This window comes from Chlorocebus sabaeus, chromosome 19 (assembly GCF_047675955.1).
Source record: "Chlorocebus sabaeus isolate Y175 chromosome 19, mChlSab1.0.hap1, whole genome shotgun sequence".
Classification (NCBI taxonomy): Eukaryota; Metazoa; Chordata; class Mammalia; order Primates; family Cercopithecidae; genus Chlorocebus; species Chlorocebus sabaeus.
Window position 1 is genome coordinate 30,228,319 of NC_132922.1, and position 20,827 is coordinate 30,249,145.

The 20,827-nt window shown below is 57.1% G+C and overlaps 1 protein-coding gene across 4 annotated transcripts in view; it reads left to right on the forward strand.

Moving 5' to 3' along the window:
- Positions 1-7,702: 7,702 nt before the first annotated feature.
- LOC103222956 (leucine zipper like post translational regulator 1) overlaps positions 7,703-20,827 on the forward strand; it is a 35,074-nt gene continuing 21,949 nt past the window's right edge. The window contains exons 1-17 of one of the 4 annotated variants that reach the window (XM_073006977.1): positions 7,703-7,747; positions 9,060-9,860; positions 10,368-10,538; positions 15,727-15,940; positions 16,181-16,290; positions 16,486-16,595; positions 16,675-16,719; positions 16,935-17,031; positions 17,114-17,226; positions 18,097-18,183; positions 18,620-18,711; positions 18,813-18,943; positions 19,055-19,170; positions 19,275-19,346; positions 19,440-19,503; positions 20,107-20,183; positions 20,295-20,412. In XM_073006977.1, coding sequence (XP_072863078.1) covers positions 10,508-10,538; positions 15,727-15,940; positions 16,181-16,290; positions 16,486-16,595; positions 16,675-16,719; positions 16,935-17,031; positions 17,114-17,226; positions 18,097-18,183; positions 18,620-18,711; positions 18,813-18,943; positions 19,055-19,170; positions 19,275-19,346; positions 19,440-19,503; positions 20,107-20,183; positions 20,295-20,412 — 1,477 coding nt within the window. In that variant the 5' untranslated portion in view covers positions 7,703-7,747; positions 9,060-9,860; positions 10,368-10,507. The other 3 variants (XM_073006976.1, XM_037994784.2, XM_073006978.1) reach the window with 3 other exon arrangements.

The window sequence follows — 20,827 nt, forward strand, 5'->3', positions numbered from 1 at the left end:
GGAAGAACTTGATGTTTCCCTGACATTCTCCAGTGCCCGTGGCTTCTGGCGTCCACAGATGGCGGGGGCACATTCAGAAGCTGCAGAGACTGGGGACTGTGGGCTGGGGCAGCTGCGGGGCGGGGGGTGGCATGGGGTGGGGTTGGGTGGCGTGGGGTTGCGGAAAGCAGGGCGTGGGGCCCAACCGCTGGCTGCGCCACCCTTCTTCGTATGGCTCTTCGGAGCCGTCGCATTTGCCCTCTCAAGGCTTCCTGGGCTCTCGGCCCTAAGTAACCTGTGTCCCTGAGTCCCTGAGGGAGGCGCAGGATCTTAGCTCTGCCCTCGCTAAGATGAAAGCAGGACCGTATGGAGGAGGGACGGTTGCATGGGATGGCCAGGGTGGGCGCCCCAAGAAGACAGCTTCCGCCCGCCCTCCAGCCAAGGAAAGCCCTGGGGAACACACTTTCAGGCTAAAGGGTCTGAGGAAGAGAAGACTAGCAAGGCGGAAGCCCTGGAGATGCCCAACAGTCAAGTCCGGGAAGGACGGAGTAGATAACCAGTAACTGCCTAGAGAGTGGGAGCCAAGAAGAGGAGGGGCCTGGACAGGGCTGCAAGGAGGAAGACACAGGCCGCCATGCCAGCCCTCTGGAAATAGCAGTTTGCAGACCACCTGAGCTCACCAAGACAGCTCTGAAGAATTTAGTGAATTATGCTTTGGCTTCTGGATTGAAGGAAAAAAGTATCTATAGGATGCAGCATTCAAAAGACCTGTAGACAGGGCACGGTGGCTCACACCTGTAACCCCAGCAATTTGAGAGGCTGAGGCGGAGAGGATCACGTGAGCCCGAGGGTTCAAGATCAGCCTGGGCAATATAGTGAGTCTCTACAAAAAAATAAAAATAAGGCCGGGCGCGGTGGCTCAAGCCTGTAATCCCAGCACTTTGGGAGGCCGAGGCGGGCGGATCACAAGGTCAGGAGATCGAGACCATCCTGGCTAACACGGTGAAACCCCGTCTCTACTAAAAAATACAAAAAACTAGCTGGGCGAGGTGGCGGCCATCTGTAGTCCCAGCTACTCGGGAGGCTGAGACAGGAGAATGGTGTGAACCCGGGAGGCGGAGCTTGCAGCGAACTGAGATCCAGCCACTGCACTCCAGCCTGGGTGACAGCGAGACTCCATCTCAAAAAATAAATAAACAAATTAGCTGGACCTGTAGTCCCAGCTACTCCACAGGCTAAGAGGGGAGGATGGCTTGAACCTGGGAGTTGGCCTGGGCGCAGTGGCTCATGCCTGTAACCCCAGCGCTTTGGGAGGCCGAGGCAGGCGAATTACTTGAGGTTAGGAGTTCGAGACCAGTCTGGCTAATCATGGTGAAACCCCATCTCTACTAAAAATACAAAAATTGGCCGGGCGCGGTGGCTCAAGCCTGTAATCCCAGCACTTTGGGAGGCCGAGACGGGCGGATCACGAGGTCAGGAGATCGAGACCATCCTGGCTAATACAGTGAAACCCCATCTCTACTAAAAAATACAAAAAACTAGCCGGGCGAGGTGGCGGGTGCCTGTAGTCCCAGCTACTTGGGAGGCTGAGGCAGGAGAATGGCATAAACCCGGGAGTCAGAGCTTGCAGTGAGCTGAGATCCAGCCACTGCACTCCAGCCTGGGCGACAGAGCAAGACTCCGTCTCAAAAAAAAAAAAAAAAAATACAAAAATTAGCCAGACCTGGTGGCCCATGCCTGTAATCCCAGCTACTCAGGAGGCTGAGGCAGGAGAATCGCTTGAACCTGGGAGGCAGAGGTTGCAGTGAGCCGAGATCGCACTATTGCACTCCAGCCTGGGCAACAAAGCAAGACTCAGTCTCAAAAGAAAAAAAGGAAGGCCAGGTGCGGTGGCTCATGCCTGTAATCCCAGCACTTTGGGAGGCTGAGGCAAGTAGATTGCTTGAGTCCAGGAGTTCAAGACCAGCCTGGGCAACATGGCGAAACCCTGCCTCTACGAAAACCTTTTAAAAATTAGCCAGCTGTGGTGGCACACTCCTGTAGTCCCAGCTACTCAGGAGAATGAGGTGGGAGGATCACCTGAGCCAGGGAGGTGAAGGTTGCAGTGAGCCATAATCGCACCACTGCACTCCAGCCTGGGTAACAGAGTGAGACCCTGTCTCAAAAGAAAAAAAAAGAAAATATTTAAAATATTTAGGCCCAGCATGGTGGCTCATGCTGGTAACCCCAGCACTTTGGGAGGCCAAGGCAGGCGGATTGCTTGAGCTCAGGAGTTCGAGACCAGCCTGGGCAACATGGAGAAACCCTGTGTCTACCAAGAAAATACAAAAATTAGCTAGGCATGGTGGCGAATGCCTGTAGTCCCAGCTACTCGGGAGGCCAAGCTGGGAGGATCACCTGAGCCCGGGAGATGGAGGCTGCAGTGAGCTGTCCTCACACCACTGCACTCCAGTCTGGGCCACAGAGCAGGACCCTGTATCTATCTATCTATCTATCTATCTATCTATCTATCTATCTATCTGTATTTTTTAACACAATTACAAAACACTTTATAATTAAAAATAATAAAATGTTTGTAATAAAAAACCTTTTCATGGCGGAACAATATTCCACTGTGGACTGAGACAGCTGGATTTTTGTTTGTTTTTTTGTTGTTGTTTTGTTTTTTAGACAGAGTCCCACTCCGATGTGCAGGCTGGAGTGCAGTGACGTGATATCGGCTCACTGCAACCTCCACCTCCTCGGTTCAAGCAATTCTCCTGCCTCAACCTCCCAAGTAGCTGGGATTACAGGTGCCCACCACCATGCCCAGCTCATTTTTTTTTTTTTTTTTAAGTAGAGACAGGGTTTTACCATGTTGGCCAGCCTGGTCTCGAACTCCTGACCTCAGGTGATCCACCTGCCTCGGCCTCCCAAAGTGGATTACAGGCGTGAGCCATCGCGCCTGGCTGGAGACAGCTTATACTAGCCCATCAGTCACTGGGAGTGTGGAGATTGTTGCCAATCGTGTGTGTGTGTGTGTGTGTGCACGCACACATGCACGTGTGTTTAGAAAGGGGGTTTTGTCATGTTGCCCAGGCTGGTCTTGAACTCCAGGGCTCCAGCGATCCTCCTGCTTTGGCCTCCCAAAGACCTGGGATTACAGGTGTGAGCCATGCTCCTGGCCTGTTGCCAAATTGATGATAGAAATTCCTCAGGGGATCCAATTAAGGGCCGCAGGGACAGGGCCACCCTATAGCCCTGTGGGCTAGCTCACTCTAGGAGTCCTCTGACCTCTTCCCCCTACCTCTTGCCTCCTTCCAGTCCAACACCAGTCCTAGGTTTCTTTCCCGAAGACACATGTAACCGGACACAGTGGCATATGCCCGTAGTCCCATCTACATGGGAAAATGAGGCAGGAGAATCCCTTGAGCCTAGGAGTTCAAGGCTGCAGTGAGCTATGATCGTGCTTCTGAACTCCAGCCTGGGTGACAGAGAGAACCCCCGTTTCAAAAACAAAACACATGTGATGAAGACCCCTTACCCAGCTCCCCCTGTTCCTCCAGACCAGCCAACATCCATGTAAGGCCCCTGCCTAGAACTTCATGGCAAGCTGGACTGGACTGGCATATTCTGAGTTCTCCAGAATTTACCATCTTACCTCCTTGCCCACACTATTTCTTCTGTGTGAATGCCCTTTTCCTCTCCTGTGAACTACGGGCATCTGCCCTCAGCTCTTGCCACCTCCCTCCATGAGAACAGGGATTAAGACTGGCTATGCCTCACCAGGCATGGTGGCTCACACCTGTAATCCCAGCACTTTGGGAGGTCAAGGCAGGCAGATCACCTGAGGTTGGAAATTCGAGACCAGCCTGACCAACATGGAGAAACCCTGTCACTATTAAAAACACAAAATTAGCTGGGTGTGGTGGTGGGCGCCTGTCGTCCCAGCTACTCGGGAGGCTGAGGCAAGAGAATGGCATGAACCCGGGAGGCAGAGTTTACAGTGAGCTGAGATTGTGCCACTGCACTCCAGCCTGGGCGACAGAGCAAGACTCCGTCTCAAAAAAAAAAAAAAAAAGACTGGCTATCCCAGAGTCTAGGGACAGGACAGTGCACGCTGCAAAGCCAGCCATTTGAGGAGGGCCTAGTCTGAACTGAATAGATCAATGGGCTGGAGCTGACTTTGGACAGAGTTGAACAACCCCAGAGAATCTAGTGGGTGCTGGGCATACAGTGGTCAGGCCTCTGTAGGCAGACCTGGGCTGAGAAGAGGCTGGGCTGCAGTAGCCAGGGCAAGGCAGAGGGGCAGGGACAGGAATGGGTGATGGAGTTGGGCCCCAGTTCTTTGCTTGCATATGAATGAACCACTGTACAGCTGCGGGCACCACTGCTTCAGCTTGCGCCTCCACACAGCTGCCCTTGGCTCATGTTGGCTGTGCTGTATCAGTCCTTCAATGTTTCCCGGGGATCAGTTAATTAAGTTGAAGTCTCTGCATCTGGAAATCTGCCTCAGCCTGCAGGGAAAAGGCCCCCAGTCTTGGTCTTTGCCTTCAGAACCCTCAAGGAGAATCCTGCTGATTCTCAGATTGGGCTCCAGGGGGCGACAGTGTCAATCACAATGTTAGATACTGAAACTGAGATACTGAAACTGGCTCAGTTCTTTTTTTTTTTTCCTTCCCTTTCCTTCCCTTCTTCCCTTCTTCCCTTCTTCCCTCCCCTCCTCCCTCCCTTTCCCCCTTCCTTCTCCTCCTCTCCCCTCCCCTTCCCTTCCTCTCTTTTCTTTCTCTTTCTTTTTCCTTCTTTTGTTTTTTTTGACGGAGTCACACTCTGCCATCCAGGCTGGAGTGCAGTAGCGTAACCTCAGCTCACTGCAACCTCCGCCTCCTGGGTTCAAGTGATTCTCCTGCCTCAGCCTCCTGAGCAGCTGGTATTACAGGTGTGCGCCACCACACCCAGCTAATTTTTGTATTTTTAGTAGAGATGGGGTGTCACCTTGTTGGCCAGGCTGGTCTCGAACACCTGACCTCAAGTAATCCACCCGCGAAATACTGGGATTACAGGTGTGAGCCACTGCAGCGGCCTTTTTTTTTTTTTCTTTTTTTGAGTCAGGGTCTCACTTTGTTGCCCAGGCTGGATGTAGTGGCAGAATCATGGCTCACTGCAGCCTTGACTGCCCGGGCCTAAGCCATCCTCCCACCTCAGCCTCCCAAGTGGCTGGGACTACAGACTTGCACCACCACACCAAGCTAAAGTGTTGTTTTGTTTTTTTGTAGAGACAGTTTTGCCTTGTTGCCCAGACAGCGATCCTCCTGCTTCAGCTTCCCGAAGTGTTGGGATTACAGGCGTGAGCCGCCACACCTGGTCACTTTCTTACCTAAAATACCTGCACACCCTGCTTGGAGACTCTAGGGTGAGGGGGGTGGGGAACAGGAGAATCTGACAGTAGAGGGTAGATGTAAGGAGGAGAGGGACAAGCTTGCTGTGTGGTGGGATGCTCCAGGGCTGAGGGTGCCTAGGGATCTACCTCTCTGCCAGGCTGTGGGATTATCCTCCCCACACTCACTGCTTCTCTAACCTTGGCTATCTCCTCCTGCCTTTGGGGTGTCTAATGGGCCTGAGGGACCTCCCAGCTGCTCTAGGTCATCTCACTGCAGCCATGTGCCCCATTTGGTACTGTCAAAGCTGCTGGAATATTATCGCCTTTCCAGAACCTTCCTTGGGGCAAGATCAGGACCTCAGGCTGCCAGGGGCTCAGAGCCCTGCTGGGTCTTCCTGGGGCCCCTGGTCCACATGCATCTCCCCTAAGCCTTACGGCCCTTCGAGAGGCAGCACTTCTAGCCTGCCCTTGGTTTTAGCTTTTGCCCTATGAAGATCTTGTGATTTCTGCCCCAGCATGGGGCAGCAGGAACCTCAAGCACAGTGCCTGGGGCCAAGAGAGTCACAATGGACTTGCCCCAGGTCAGGCCTGCACTTGCCTTGTGCCTCCCCAGGTTGCTGGCTTCCTCAACCCCTACACTGACCTGTTTCCCCAGCTTTATCTCTGGCACCCCAAACTCAGCAGCCCCGACCCCACTTCCCGAGCACCCCCTGTGACTGGTTCTGCACCTGTCATGGTGTCCTGGCAGCAGTCTGGGAGAGTATTTCAGTTACCCCCGGTATCCTGGGGAGGCTGGAGCAGAGGGGTCCACTCACTGATTGCCATGGTCACAGAATAAGACTTGAATTGTGCACTGGAGGCCCTGCGGCCTTGCATGAGCCTGGTAGGCCTCTCCCCTCCTGCTTCCAACCCTCCACCTGGGAGGCCAGCCTGCCCAGGGCTGCTCTGCCACTTAGCAGCTGTGTGGCCCTGGAGAGTCCCTAACCTCACTGAACCTCAGTTTCTCCACTTGTGAAATGGAGATAATACAAAGAGAACCTTCCTTCTCAGGCTGTTGTGATGGGTAAGGAAATAAATGCATGCAAAATCACAGCCGTAGTTATTATGAGGCACGTTGTCTTCCTGGCTGCAGGAGATTCTGAGGGTGGGTGGGGGGTGGGGCAGCCAGATCACCACATGCATGAAATGGGGGCAGGCTGGTTGGAGATGGAGGGCACCAGGCCCAAGCACTGCCATCCGCCCCGTGATGGGACTCTCCTGTGGCAGTGGCAACGGTCCCACTGTGGAAGCGACACATGAGCTGAGAGGACTTGCCTGAACTGAGCCACATGTGCCCTTCGGGCCTGGGCACCCCACCACCTGCTCCCAGTGTGACCCATGCAGGGCCTGTTCCTGACCCTGAGCAAGACCAAGACTTCCTGGGCTGCGCTTCCTATCTGTAAAATTGTATGAGGGTGGTGGGGTTGGGGGGCTCGAACTTGTCCCCTAGTGGGGTGGGGCACAAATAGTCCCAGAGGATGGCCTGGGAAGACCGGCTGGGCATGGCACAGGGGACTATTACTGCTGTCATTATCGTCCTCCTTACAGGAGAGGAGAGTAAGTCCCAGACAGGGGAGGAACCCACACAGCCTCTGTGCTCTAGCCTGCTGGAAGGACAAAGTCTACCTACAAATGCAGAGATCCACACATTAAAGACAATGAAACACCTGTTAGGAACCAGAATAATCAGCCCTAATAGAGGGGAGGCTGGTCAGGGAGGGCTTCCTGGAGGAGGAGGCACAACACCAGGGTGCACTGTGATTTCTGGAGACCTAAGGAGTTCTGGTAAATGACAGGTGAGAAAAAGAAAAATGTAATAAAATATAATTGAAAATAGACCCTGGTACATGTGGAGAGAGGGCCGGGAGGAACCTAGGACACAGGTGAACCTGAACTCCCCCACCCAGTGAAGGGAGCTGTGGGCAGTAAGGTTTGACTGGGGTTTTCTTTCTTGTGGAGGTTTCTCAGAGTGATTTAAGTTCCCCCACCCCGCCCACAGTGGTTCTGAGACTTTGGAAAGAAAGAAAAGTAAAAAAGAAGTAGACCCTGCCCGCGCCCCAGCTGGGCATCCCTGGGAGGTCGCGAGGATCCCCAGAGACCCAGACCCGGGTCCGGGGCACCCCCTGCCAGAGCGGCCCCCGGCTGCCTCCCCACGCTCTGCGACTCCGGTCCGGACGCCGAGGGCCTCGGCCTGCCCCATGTCCCCCCGCCGCCCACCACCTGCTCCGGCCCGGCGGGGCGGTGCTGGGCGCCGCGGGCTCCCCGGCCGCAGTGCAGCCGCAGCGCCAGCCCCGCCCCGCCCGCGCCTCCCCGCCCCCCCGCGCCCGCGGCCCCAAGCGGTTCCCGAGTCCAGGCCCGCGCCGAGCCCAGGTGAGCGCCCGCCCCGGGGACCCCGGTCCCCGGAACCCCGGTCCCCGCCCGCCGCCCCGCCTCTTCGCCCCGGCGCCGGGGGCCAGCCCTTGTGCTCGCAGGTCTCGGACCCGGGCCTGGCACGTTAGGGGTTGGGGGTCGGCAAGCGTGGCCACAGGCACTGCCCGGGGGCCGGAGCACACCTCGTCCTTCTCTCGTCCCACAACCGCCCCTTCCCTGCTCGCCGCGGCTTCCCACTGTGTGCCAGTCCCCCTTCCTGGGCTGCAAGGTCTGGCGGGGCACCGGGACGGAGCTGGCGAGGCTGCTGGCACCGGCCACCGGCTTCCCAGAGAGAGGGAACTGCACGTGCAGAGGCGAGGAGAGTGGACAGAGGCTTGCACCTGAGCTTCGTGGGGGAGGGGAGAGCGCTGAGCCCCCACACTCCAAGGCAGGACTGGAATCAGATGCCACCCCTAGGACGCCTGGAAGCCACTGGGAGCCCGATCTGGGCAGGAGCCCTTGGGATGAGGCAGTGGGGGCGGGTGGGCAAGAGGTGGAGGAGTGGGGAGAGGACCCTACCCAGCCTGCACACGGGGCGGGCGCCAGGAGCCCTGGGAGGGTCAGGTGGAGCAGTGGCTGCTCAGTGAGATGGGGGTAATCCAGTCCCGCTTCACAGGTCCTGGGGTCCCTGGGACAGACAGACTCCTGCAGAGTCCAGTTAGCACTGGACTCTGCTAGAACTTTTCTGCAGTGGGCAGCTCATGGGCAAGGAACAGCACTCTGGCATTCTGCACAAACCTGGGGGGCCCCTACTGCCCTGCCCTTAGCAAGGACCTTTGCCTTTGAGTGGGGTGACTGGGCTCCAAGCCGATCTAGCACACAGTAGGCCGAAGGCACAGGGGCCCCACCCAGTCTTCTTCCTGGCCCAGGGCCTGGGGGATTCAGGGCCCTGGGTACTCCGGAAGGGACAGCACAGCCTGGGCAGGTCCCCAGTGGCAAGACCAGGTCTGACCTTTTCTGGGATCTGTGGCCTAGCAAGTGAGGCCTGAGGTCAGCCAGGAAGGAAGTGAGCAGGGCTGAGCCAGGGCTGAAGCCAGGACCCGGGGAGGGGCTGCCTAGTGTCCAGGGAGGGGGCAGGTGGGGCAGGTGGCTGTTGAGTTTTACAGACCTTCCTTGGTGACAAGTGGGGGAAAGAGCCAAGGCACACCCCAGTGGCTATGGGAGTCACCGGCTCCTCCCCTGTAATGGGCACCTTGAGGGCAGACAGGCGCAGGGGCCAGGCACCAATGGTCTCTCTCCAACCTGGGCTTTTGTTTGCACCCCTCGCTCTCAGGCACCCATCCACAGCCCTTCTGGGATCTGGGCCAGACCAGGTGGGCCTCAGCCCCACCTCAAGTGAGACTTCAGGAAGACGTTCCAGAGGAAACCGGAGGATGACAGTGGGATGGACTGTGGGGAGGTCATTTGTAAACAAGGCAGCTATGCCTATGCCCTGGGCCTTCCAAAGTCCTACCTGTAGGCTGCATCTTCCGGAAGGCCCACCCTGCAGCCTGGAAGGCACCTGGGCTACAGTGATCTCTCTGCGGTGCAGGTGTCCCTCCCCCAGGGCACCTTGCAGGGCCTTAGGTTGATATGGGGGCTTTCTGGGCCCCTGCCCATCTTAAAACTGATGAAGGTGGGAGGGTGGGGTAGGAGGCCACAGGGATACCCCTGCTGCTTGACCTTGATGGGACCTTGGCCCCTTGCTTGCCCCATCTGCTGTTGGGCAAGACCCCAGCACCACAGGCCTAGTGGGCATTTGTGAAGGGCTGGATTCGGGGGTAGGGGGAGGTTATGGCTGCTGGGCACAGGCATGGCAGGGCTGTGTGCCCGGCTTCTCTTTCCCCTAACCCCATCAGGGCCGGGCTGGCCGCCCACTTCTGTTCACCACAGAGCTGGGTTTCCCTGGGGACCAAGGGACTGGCCCAGCCCCACACCACCCCCCAGCCCCTCCTGGCCACAGCTTGAGCTGGGAGGAGGGTGGAGGCTGGGCCGCCTCCTGGACCCCTGCCCTCCCTGCCCTGCCTTCCAAGGCCCGGCAGCCTCAGTCCACTGCTGGGCCTGGAACACGGAGCAGTGGCTGCCCTGAGAGGAGGTGGGTGTCCAGAGTACTATCCAGGGTGGGGCTGGGCTAGGGGGAGCCTGATGACACCCGCATTGTAGGAGGGAGAAGACCAAGGATGAGGAGGGCTTTGGCTTGCCCAAGGTGACCCACTCTTTACGCTTAGGCATGGTGGTCTCCCGGTACAATGGAGGGTCCAAGAACTCTCAGGCTGTGGGATTTGGAGAGGGGAAGGGGGCCATGAGGAGGCAGCAGAAATCAGGGAGGATTTCTTGGGCAAGGCAGCTGCGGGGCTGGACCAAGGGTGGCCGAGGTTGGGGCGAGGAACTCCACTGGAGGAGTGAGAGAGCTGAGCTTGGAGGGCTTCAAAGGGGAGGTGTCCTCCAGGGCCCCATGCTCTGGGATCAGGCTCACCTACACACCATGGTTCCCAACTCAAATGTAAGACTCTCTGAAGCTCCCACTGTCTCTCTCTCTCTCTCTCTGTGTCTCTACCTCTGCCCACACGCCTCGGTCATGACGGCCCCAGTCTCCCTGCAGGTCCTAGAGCAGCACCAGCAGGATGGCATCTCCAGCATCTCTAAGGCCTTCAAGGGGTCCAGCCCCATGGGGGGCGCCCTAGGCCTCCGACAGCTCCCCATCTGTGCTCCTGCCTGCCGGCCATCTTCAGGCCACTCGCCATGGGTGGCTGTTTCTCCAAGCCCAAACCAGGTACCTCCTGTCTTCTTGCCTCCATCCTTCCTCCTCCCTCCCCACCTCTTCCTTCCCCCTCTTCCCCCCCGCCCTCCCCCTCTGCACTCGGCAAGCCTCCGAAGTAGGTCAGGCTAGGCAGGAGCCTGCTCGGAATGTTAATACGCTGTGGCCAGGAGGGGGTAGGGGGCCTGGAGCAGTTCCCCGGCTGGCCCCTCCTCCAGTGGGTGCCCCTTTTTCTTTGGGGCTTTGAGTGTTGGTGGTGGGAATAACAGCAGGACCCTTCTTGGAAAAGGAAAGGCAGGTTCCTCCTGTTGCAGGGTTGGGGAAGGGGCTATGCCCCCAGGGCCAGGGAAGTGGGGGGACTGGAGACAACCTCAGCCACTCTATGACCTAGGGCATGCAAGTTACCCCTCTGAGCCTCTGTTTTTCTCTCTGCAAAAGAGAGGGCCTGGCCACCCTGACCTCTTAGAGTTGCTGTGAGGGTGTAGTGAGCAGATCCTGGCTCTCTTCGCCTCCTCTGATCCCCTGTGTGGTCTCGGGCTGCCTTCTTGGCCTTTCTGGGCACACTTCCCCATTTATACAGGAAGTCACCACCCAACCTAGCCTGAGCTACTCTGACCAGAAGTGATAGTGTCCTGGGGTGCTGGGAGAGGCCTGGGTCTTTTCTCCACTAAAGACTCATGTCTGCAGAGCTCTCCCTCTGGCCCCCCACTTTCCTTCTTCTCTCCTCACAACACCCAGGGAGGCAGGAGTGTGCAGCTTTGTCACAGATGGAGAAAATGAGGCTTAGAGAGACCTCAAGAGCCCAGCCAGTGCTCCACTCACCCTGCCAGGCCACCCTGCCCCAGTCAGCTCACCCCAGCTCCCCTTACCTGATACCCATCGGCTCCGTTACCTTGGAACTTGTGAGCCTTTTCTCCCTTTCCTGAGTCTAAGGGAGAACTTAGGGGAGGGAGGAGAACTGTAGTGACTCACCAGACAGAGGGACCCACCTGCCTCTGCTCCAGGAAGCCACTCTTCCTCCCCCAACTCCTGTGCTGTGGACACCCAGGCCTGGGCTGGATCCCTCCCTGCCTCAAAATGTGCCTTGGGCAGATGATGTCCATTGTCTCCCCCTAGAAGTGGGTGGGCTGATGCCAGCTGGCCTCATACCAGGCGTCTGTGGCACTGCTGGGCTGGCAGGAGGCCCTGGCAGAAGATGCCACCTGCAGGTTCTTTTAAAGGACCCCAAAGGGCTGGCCTGCCTGGGATCCGTGGCCCAGTGTCGGGGGTGGCCACTCTCACCAAAGGCAGTGCTAAGAATTTAGGCAAATCCAGCCCTGCCCTTTCCCGGCTGTGAGGCCTTCGGCATCTGAGCCTCTGCATCCTCATTGTAAAGTGGGGCTGTTGTGCCTAGCATGGGGGCCTGGCACATAAGAAACACTTGTGGAATATTATTTGTTATCCCTTCTCTGAGCTGGGCTCTGTGCTGCCAGGCCTCCCCTGTGGGCCCGTAGCCAGAGGCTCAGGCCCCAGGTGCCCATGCTGCGTAGGTCAGGCATGAGGCTCAGGGAATTTCCAGATATGGGAGTTACAGCGTTTGGGGCATGAGGGTTCTGCTGGGGTCTTAAGGGACCGCAAAGAGACTAGAGCAAGCAGAAGACCTCTGTGCAAATCACTCACTATCTTGCCCCACTCGATTCTGTGGCTCCATGTGCATCAGCACCTGCTTCCTGGGTTCCCTCTATGCTCCTGCGTGTCCCGTCTGAGTTCTTGATAACAAGATATCAGTCCAGTCCCTCACCTAGCTCAGAGCTAGGAGGAAGTGCAGCTCTCTTAGCATCTGTTCACCCGCCTTTTATTAGGCCACAACTGCTACCTAAAGGCTTTCCATCCTCACCATGGCTGCTAGGAGGCTCAGAGCTAACTGGTAAAACACTGCGGCCCAACTCCATCTATTGAGCTTCTACTCTGGGTTACATACATTATTTCCTTCAGCATCCACTATCACCAATGAGGTAGGCATTTGCTGTTCTCTCTGTTTTATTTTCATTTTTTGAGATGAGGTCTCATTCTGTTGCCCAGGTTGGAGTAAAGTCACATAATCATACCTTGCGGCAGCCTAGAACTCCTGGGCTCAAGTGATCTTCCCACCTTAGCCTCCTGAGTAGCCGGGGCTACAGGCCTGCACCACCACGACTGGCAATTTTATTTTTATTTATTTATTATTATTATTATTTTTTTTTGAGAGAGAGAATCTCATTCCCTTGCCCAAGCTGTAGTGCAATGGCACGATCTCGGCTCATTGCAACCTCCACCTCCCAGGTTCAAGCGATTCTCTTGTCTCAGGCTCTCAAGTAGCTGGGATTATAAGTGCATGCCACCATGCCTGGCTAATTTTTATATTTTTTAGTAGAGACTGGGTTTTGCCATGTTGGCCAGGCTGGTCTCGAACTCCTGACCTCAAGTGATCCACCCGCCTCGGCGTCTCAAAGTGCTGGAATTACAGGCGTGAGCCATCATTCCTGGCCAACAGGCGAATTTTTAAATTTTTTGTAGAGACCGTGTCTCACCCTGTTGCCCAGGCTGGTCTTGAACCTCTGGACTCAAGCGATCCTCCTGCCTTGGCCTCCCAAAGTGTTGGGATTACAGGCATGAGCCACCGCACCTGGCCTTCTCTCCATTTTGTAATAAAGGCATCTTAAGGCCCAAAGGGGCTAAGGCGGGTCTTATGGGCAGCCAGAAGTCATGGATCTGGGGCTGATCTGGTTTTGTGGGTGAGCAGAGACGCCCCTCCCCTCCACCTTTCCAAAGGGCCCCTGACTTAATGGCTTTCGTTAGACCGCATCAGTGAGTGGGCTTGGAGCCTTCTGGGAGGAGGTGGAGGATGAGAGCAGCCTGGCTTGGCATTATCTGGCCCCCCTGCCAGGCTATTTGTGAGCTCCCACAGCTTCCAGAGCTGGTGTCAGCTAAGTCCAAAGTATTTCTCTTTTTAAGTCTTCCAAAAACATTATAACACCATTACATAAAGTATAGAAAATGGAATGAAAGCCCCACCCATAACCCCCCACCTGATAGGACGGCCTCAGTGTGGCTCTGTGCTCTGCACCCTCCCTGCTGGGCTGGGGTCAAGGAACTGACCTTTGCCCCTGTCCCCTGCTATGCCTGGGCCTGAGCTGTAGGGCTGGGACTTGGGACTGGGGAGGGGGCCTGGCTAGGGTGGAGGATTTAGCAGAGCATGAGATGACGGATATGCAGGGGCTGGGCAGCCAGGAGAGGCAACTCCTGAACCTTTACTGGGTAGATAGGAAGGATGGCAGATGGCAGCCCCTAGCCCAGGGGACAGCTCAGACGAAGGCCTGGAGGTGCATCTCGGCAGCCTCTCTGGGTTCTTGGTTTCTGGAGTGTCAGGTCTGAGGTGGAGGGGATGAGAGGTAAAACCCAGAGGCGCTGGTGCCTTGGGAAGTGAGAGCGGTAGGTACCTCTGCTCCAGCATTGGGCCCGTGCTGTGCCAGGGGCTGAGTGTCCATCGCTCAGCTTCCTCCCTGCTGCAGCAGCCTGGGAGGCTGGATTGTTGCTGCTAAAAATTCTGTTTATTGTTCCCTTCTAATTAGAAAAATATCCCCGGCACATCACAGGGAATTTGGAAAATGTGGAAGAGTATAAAGAAGAAAATGGCAATCTCTGGCTCACTCCCCGCTAGAGCTGGCCCCGTGGGCATGCTGGGGAAGTGGCCTCTGTACTGAGGCCGTCGGGGGGCTGTGCTGTCCATATGCCTTCCCATGCTCGGGTTCACCCCCAGGGCACACGAGGACACTGAAAACCTAGCACCTGGTCAGTGAAGGATTCTCAAATTGGGGAGGAAAGCTATTTTAAGTTGAAATTGGGCTGGGTGTGGTGGCCCACGCCTGTAATCCCAGCATTTTGGGAGGCTGAGGCCGGTGGATCACCTAAGGTCAGGAGTTCAAGACCAGCCTGACCAACATGGAGCCCCGTCTCTAGTAAAAATACAAAAATTAGTCGGGCGTGGTGGTGCATGCCTGTAATCCCAGCCACTCGCTTGAACCCGGGAGGCGGAGGTTGCGGTGAGCTGAGATCGCGCCATTGCACTCCAGCCTGGGCAACAAGAGGGAAACTCCATCTCAAAAAAAAAAAAAAAAAATTATGCTGTGAATTATGCTGTGTACATTTATTTTTATTTTTATTTTATTTTTTTTGAGACGGAGTCTCGCTCTGTCGCCCAGGCTGGAGTGCAGTGGCTGGATCTCAGCTCACCGCAAGCTCCGCCTCGCGGGTTTACGCCGTTCTCCTGCCTCAGCCTCCCGATTTTTTTTAATTTTTGAAAACAATTCAAATATACAGGAAAATTGTAAGACTAGAACAATGAACCCTTGACTTCCTGTCACCCAGATTCACTGGCTGGGAACTGAGCTGCTACCACTTTTGAATTCCTGTGTGTGCTTGAGTCATACCCTAAATGTGTCCCTGAGCTGTCAGGGACATCGTCATTGTCCATCGGAAGATGCAGGACTTGAGGGCCTCAGGGTTCTTTCTGCCACAGAGGTTTCTGCAGCCAGGAGGGTTGCAGGATCGAAGAAACTCAGCTCTGTGCCCCCCTCACTAATACTGTTATTGAAAAAGGAGGTGGGGCACAGTGGCTCATGCCTGTAATCCCAGCACTTTGGGAGGCTGAGGTGGGCAGATCACTTGAGGTCAGGAGTTTGAGACCAGCCTGGCCAACATGGCAAAACCCTGTCTCTACCAAAAAATACAAAAATCAGCCTGGCGTGGTGGTGTGCATATATAGTCCCAGCTACTGGGGAGGCTGAGATGGGAGTATTGCTTGAACCCAGGAGGCAGAGGCTGCAGTGAACTGAGTTTGCATGACTGCACTACAGCCTGGGCGACAACGTGAGACCCTGTCTCAAAAAAAAAAAAAAAAAAAAAAAAAAAAAAAAAAAAAAAAAGGAAGAAAGAAAAAAGAAAAAAGAGACATGCAGAAATGAATTCAAGCAGACCTGGGTGTACCCCTACCCATACATGCCCCTCTTCTGCTTCGTGCCAGGTTTAAGGCTCTTTGCTGGTGGTGCAGAGGGCATTCTGAGGAGGTTACCAGCGCAGGGCGGAGCCTCCTGGCACCCCGAGGAGCTGGCCTCTGCACCCAGCTTGATGGATGGGGGAGGAAGTGGGCTGAGGTAGAGGGCTCAAGGCGCTGACTTGCCCACAGTGGAGCTCAAGATCGAGGTGGTGCTGCCTGAGAAGGAACGAGGCAAGGAGGAGCTGTCGGCCAGTGGGAAGGGCAGCCCCCGGGCCTACCAGGGCAACGGCACAGCCCGCCACTTCCACACGGAGGAGCGCCTGCCCACACCTCACCCCTACCCCAGCCCTCAGGATTGCGTGGAGGCTGCTGTCTGCCACGTCAAGGACCTCGAGAATGGCCAGTGGGTTCTGGACCTGCCTGGGAGGGGGGATCAGGGGTCCCAAGGTGGGAGGGTGAGGTACAGGCCGTAGCCGGGGGTCGGGGTTGGCCTGAAGGGGCTATGACCAGCTGCTGCCCTGGTCACTGCCTTTGTGGCTTCTACCGGTCTGGGCCTGCTCCCCAGAAGGCTGGACACTGGGAGGAGCTGCCAGGAGGTTGTGCCCGGTGTCTGGCCTGACCTCTGAGTGCTGCGGTTCCCCAGGATGCGGGAAGTGGAGCTGGGCTGGGGGAAGGTGTTGCTGGTGAAGGACAATGGGGAGTTCCACGCCCTGGGCCATAAGTGTCCGCACTACGGCGCACCCCTGGTGAAAGGTGAGCTGTCAGGTGGGAGGTGTGAGGGGGACCTTCCAGGCCCCATGCCAGCTTGGCTCCTCCCCAGACCCCAGGATCTTCATCTATTAGTGAAGTCTCCTGGGCTTTGGGGAGGGGCCTGCAGTTGCCAGGGCACTGAGATCCTTGGGAAGCAACCCCTGCTGGTGGCCCCAGCCTAGCACCTCCCCTTCCCAGGCGTTCTGTCCCGTGGTCGGGTGCGCTGCCCCTGGCACGGCGCCTGCTTCAACATCAGCACTGGGGACCTGGAGGACTTCCCCGGCCTGGATAGTCTGCACAAGTTCCAGGTGGGGCCAGGAGTGTGGTGGGGTGGGAACCTGGGGGTGTGGGGTTCGGGGCTGGTCCTGAGGAATGCAGCCCTTGCAGGTGAAGATTGAGAAGGAGAAGGTGTACGTCCGGGCCAGCAAGCAGGTGAGGGGGTAGCTCGGGGCTCAGGCAGAAGGGAGGAGCCGGGAGGGCATCTTGGCCCAGAGAATGGCATGTGCAAAGGCCAGTCCCAGAGAGGAGCCTGGCATGTGTCACTTGAGCAGAGTGAGGGGTTGCAGTAGGGATGAAGCTGGGCTGGAGTGCCAGGACCTGCCTGCCAGGATGACGGCAATGACCCTCCACCCTCCTGGCACCCACAGGCCCTACAGCTGCAGCGAAGGACCAAGGTGATGGCCAAGTGTATCTCCCCAAGTGCTGGATACAGCAGTAGCACCAATGTGCTCATTGTGGGCGCAGGTTGGTAGTGGGGTCATGAGGGGCAGGGTGGGAGATGGGATTGGTGAGAAGTGGTCCCTGGCCCACAGGCCCCTCCCCTCAGGTGCAGCTGGCCTGGTGTGTGCAGAGACACTGCGGCAGGAGGGGTTCTCCGACCGGATCGTTCTGTGCACGCTAGACCGGCACCTTCCCTATGACCGTCCCAAGCTCAGCAAGGTAGGGGGGGTGGGGCAAGTGGGACCCTATCCCTCTGAGTCCCAGTTAAGCCCACTTCAAGCCTTGCTTGTCACCCCATGGAGGTCTGGCCGGCTGCCCTCTCTGCTTATGCCAGGCCTGTCCGTGGTACCCCCAAAAGGTCTAGATTCCTTGTTGTTGTTTTGAGACAGGGTCTCATTCTGTCACCCAGGCTGGAGTGCAGTGGTGCATTCTCGGCTCACTGCAACTTCCATCTCCTGGGTTCAAGTGATTCTCGTGCTTCAGCCTTCTGAGTAGCTGGGATTAAAGGTGTGTACCACCACCACACCTGGCTAATTTTTTATATTTTTAGTAGAGATGGGGTTTCACCATGTTGCCCAGACCAGTCTTGAACTCCTGAGCTCAGCCCATCCACCCACCTCAGCTTCCCAAGGTGCTAGGATTACAGGTGTGAGCCACCGCACCTGGCTTTTCTTTTTTTGAGACAGGGTCTTGCTCTGTCACTCAGGCTGGAGCGCAGTGCCTGTCTCATGGCTCACTGCAGCGTTGACCTCCACCTCCCAGGCTCAAACGACCCTCCCACCTCAGCCTCCCAGTAGCTAGGACTACAGGCGTGCACCACCACGCCTGGTTAATATTTTGTATTTTTTGTAGAAATGAGGTTTTGTCATGTTGCCCAGGCTGGTCTTGAACTCCTGGGTTCAAGCGATCCTCCGGTCTCAGCCTCCCAAAGTGTTGGGATTACAGGCATGAGTCACTGCGCCCGGCCAGATCTGGGTTTGCTGAGTTCTGTCCTACAGCCCCTATGTCACTGGGCATGGCCCTACCTTCCCTGAGCCCCAGTGTCTTCTGCTGTAAACTGGCTCCTCTCAAGCTGGCTCGCCCCCGCAGTCCCTGGACACACAGCCTGAGCAGCTGGCCCTGAGGCCCAAGGAGTTTTTCCGAGCCTATGGCATCGAGGTGCTCACTGAGGCTCAGGTACAGGGTCAAGGGTGGGAAATAGGCCCCGAGGAGGGAGGGTGGGAACATGAGGTTGTGTGGGCCCCTGGGGTGGGGTCTTGGTGCTCTACCTTCCTGGCCCCACTGTCCAGGCACCTGGGAGGTGCTCCAGGCTTGGGAGACAGCAAGGAGCTTTTTCTCGACAGGTCATGGGCACACACAGAGCCTCAGGGTGTGCGGAGATGAACAATCAGGGCTGGATAGGAGAGACTGGTGGGACTTGGGAGGGTAGGGAGAGGTTTGAGGGGAAGGTGATGTCTGAAGCTTAAAGAACAAAGTCCAGATGGCAGGATCTGTTCTAATGGGAGCTTCTCAGAGGCTGTGGGTGGGCTGTGGGTGTACTGCAGGACCCGGAAGTGGGTGGCGAGGCCCAGCCCCATGCTCAAGCTCATGCTCTGCCCGGTGGGGGTTGCAGGTGGTCACAGTGGATGTGAGAAACAAGAAGGTCGTGTTCAAGGATGGCTTCAAGCTGGAGTACAGCAAGCTGCTGCTGGCGCCAGGGAGCAGGTAGGAGGGTCTCCTTTTTACCCATGGGACACCGGGCAGGACACTGACCTGGATGGGGCTGGGGCTGCCAGGAGGCCCTCACTGACATTGCCATGTCTCAGCCCCAGGACTCTGAGCTGCAAAGGCAAAGAAATGGAGAACGTGTTCACCATCCGGACGCCAGAGGATGCCAATCGCGTGGTGAGGCTGGCCCGAGGCCGCAATGTGGTCATCGTGGGAGCTGGCTTCCTGGGTGAGAGGTAGTGGGCGGTGGGGATGGTGATCAGGTTGTCATGGCCAGTCCCAGGGAAGTTCTGGTCGAGGAAGGTGCAGGTGCCAGCCTGCCACCCCTGCCCACGACCAGGGATGGAGGTGGCCGCTTACCTGACGGAGAAGGCCCACTCTGTGTCTGTGGTGGAGCTGGAGGAGACGCCCTTCAGGAGGTTCCTGGGGGAGCGCGTGGGTCGTGCCCTCATGAAGGTGAGCCCACTCCAGCACGCACCCAGAGCCTTGAAGCCATGGGGCCCAGCCTGGCCCCTGGCTGGAGTCTCATCCACTGCCCACCTGCCCACTTGTCCTGACAGATGTTTGAGAACAACCGGGTGAAGTTCTACATGCAGACTGAGGTGTCGGAGCTGCGGGGCCAGGAGGGAAAGGTGGGCCCTTCTCCCTTCTCCCTGCTGCTTTCTGTCCTCTGTCCCCTGAGCCCAGGAGCTGGGCCCACCTGTTCACCCACCCACTCCCCACAGCTGAAGGAGGTTGTGCTGAAGAGCAGCAAGGTCGTGCGGGCTGACGTCTGCGTGGTGGGCATTGGTGAGTTGGTGTGTGGGCAGGCAGGCGCAAACCAGCACAGCCGTCTGCACACGCTCACATGTGACCTTGGGCTAGTCCCTTCCCCTCCCAGAGCCTCAGTTTCCACCACATCTGTCAAACGGGGACCCCCAACCGCCCCTACTTTACGGAGCTGTTGAGGAAGGTGTGTACCGGGCTCAGCCCAGGCCTGGCACAGAGGATGCTCCCAGTGCCTGCTGCCCAGTAACACTCATCTCCATGCCTTTCGAGAGTTGACATAGACAAGCCCTGAACTGGCTCTTGCTCCAGCTGAGGTGCTAATTTGGGTAGGGGCCAAGATGGGGGGTGGTAGTGCCTGCAGGGGCTGAGGAGGTGTGGCATGCCGTCCCTCCACTTAAGAGCCTCATGGAGCACTTCTTGGAGAAGGTGATACCTCAGGTCTTGCAGGAGGCACCGGATCTGTGGGAGCCTGGTTAGTGGGGGCCAGGGTGCATGAAGGCCTCAGGTGGCAGCCCCTGGAGGATCAGTCTGGGGATGTCACATCAAATGCAGGGTGTGGGGTGTGGAGAGTGACTATGCAGAAGGGAGGGACAGGGGAGTGAACACAGGCCTCTGTCCTGTCAGGTGCAGTGGCCGCCACAGGCTTCCTGAGGCAGAGCGGCATCGGTCTGGATTCCCGAGGCTTCATCCCTGTCAACAAGGTTGGGTGGATGGCACTGGGTGGGGAGGGCCCGGTGCTGGGCTGGGAGTGGCAGGAGGTTCAGGTCAGGGCCCCTGTCGCACCCTTGGAGTCCTGGGCCCTCTCTCTACAGATGATGCAGACCAATGTCCCAGGCGTGTTCGCAGCTGGTGACGCCGTCACCTTCCCCCTTGCCTGGAGGAACAACCGGAAAGTGAACATTCCACATTGGCAGATGGCTCATGCTCAGGGTATGGCCAGTCCCGAGGCACATGGAGGGGTGTGAGGGAGTCCCAGGGTCTCAGTGTCCCCATGCCTGTGCCTCAGTTGCTGACCTTGGGTCTCGGACACTGTTAGGCATCAAAGCTCTGATGTGGATTCTCTGGCCAGCCTCATCCCGGCGATCCAGCCAACACAGAGAGCAACACCTCATTGAGCCAGCCACAGCTCCTCAATCTCAGTTTTCCTTCTGGTGGTCTCTCCCTTTTTTGTCCTTAAGGACCTATATTCTGCAGAATTCCTGACCAACCTGTGCAGTTACCCTGGGGAGGGAGGGAGGGATTTAGTGGATCACCTTCCTACTTTGTGCCTCTGTTTTCCTTGGGCCACTCAAGTATCTCTGTGAACTCAGTTCAGCCTCATGCAGGTCCCCAAGGTGCCATCTAA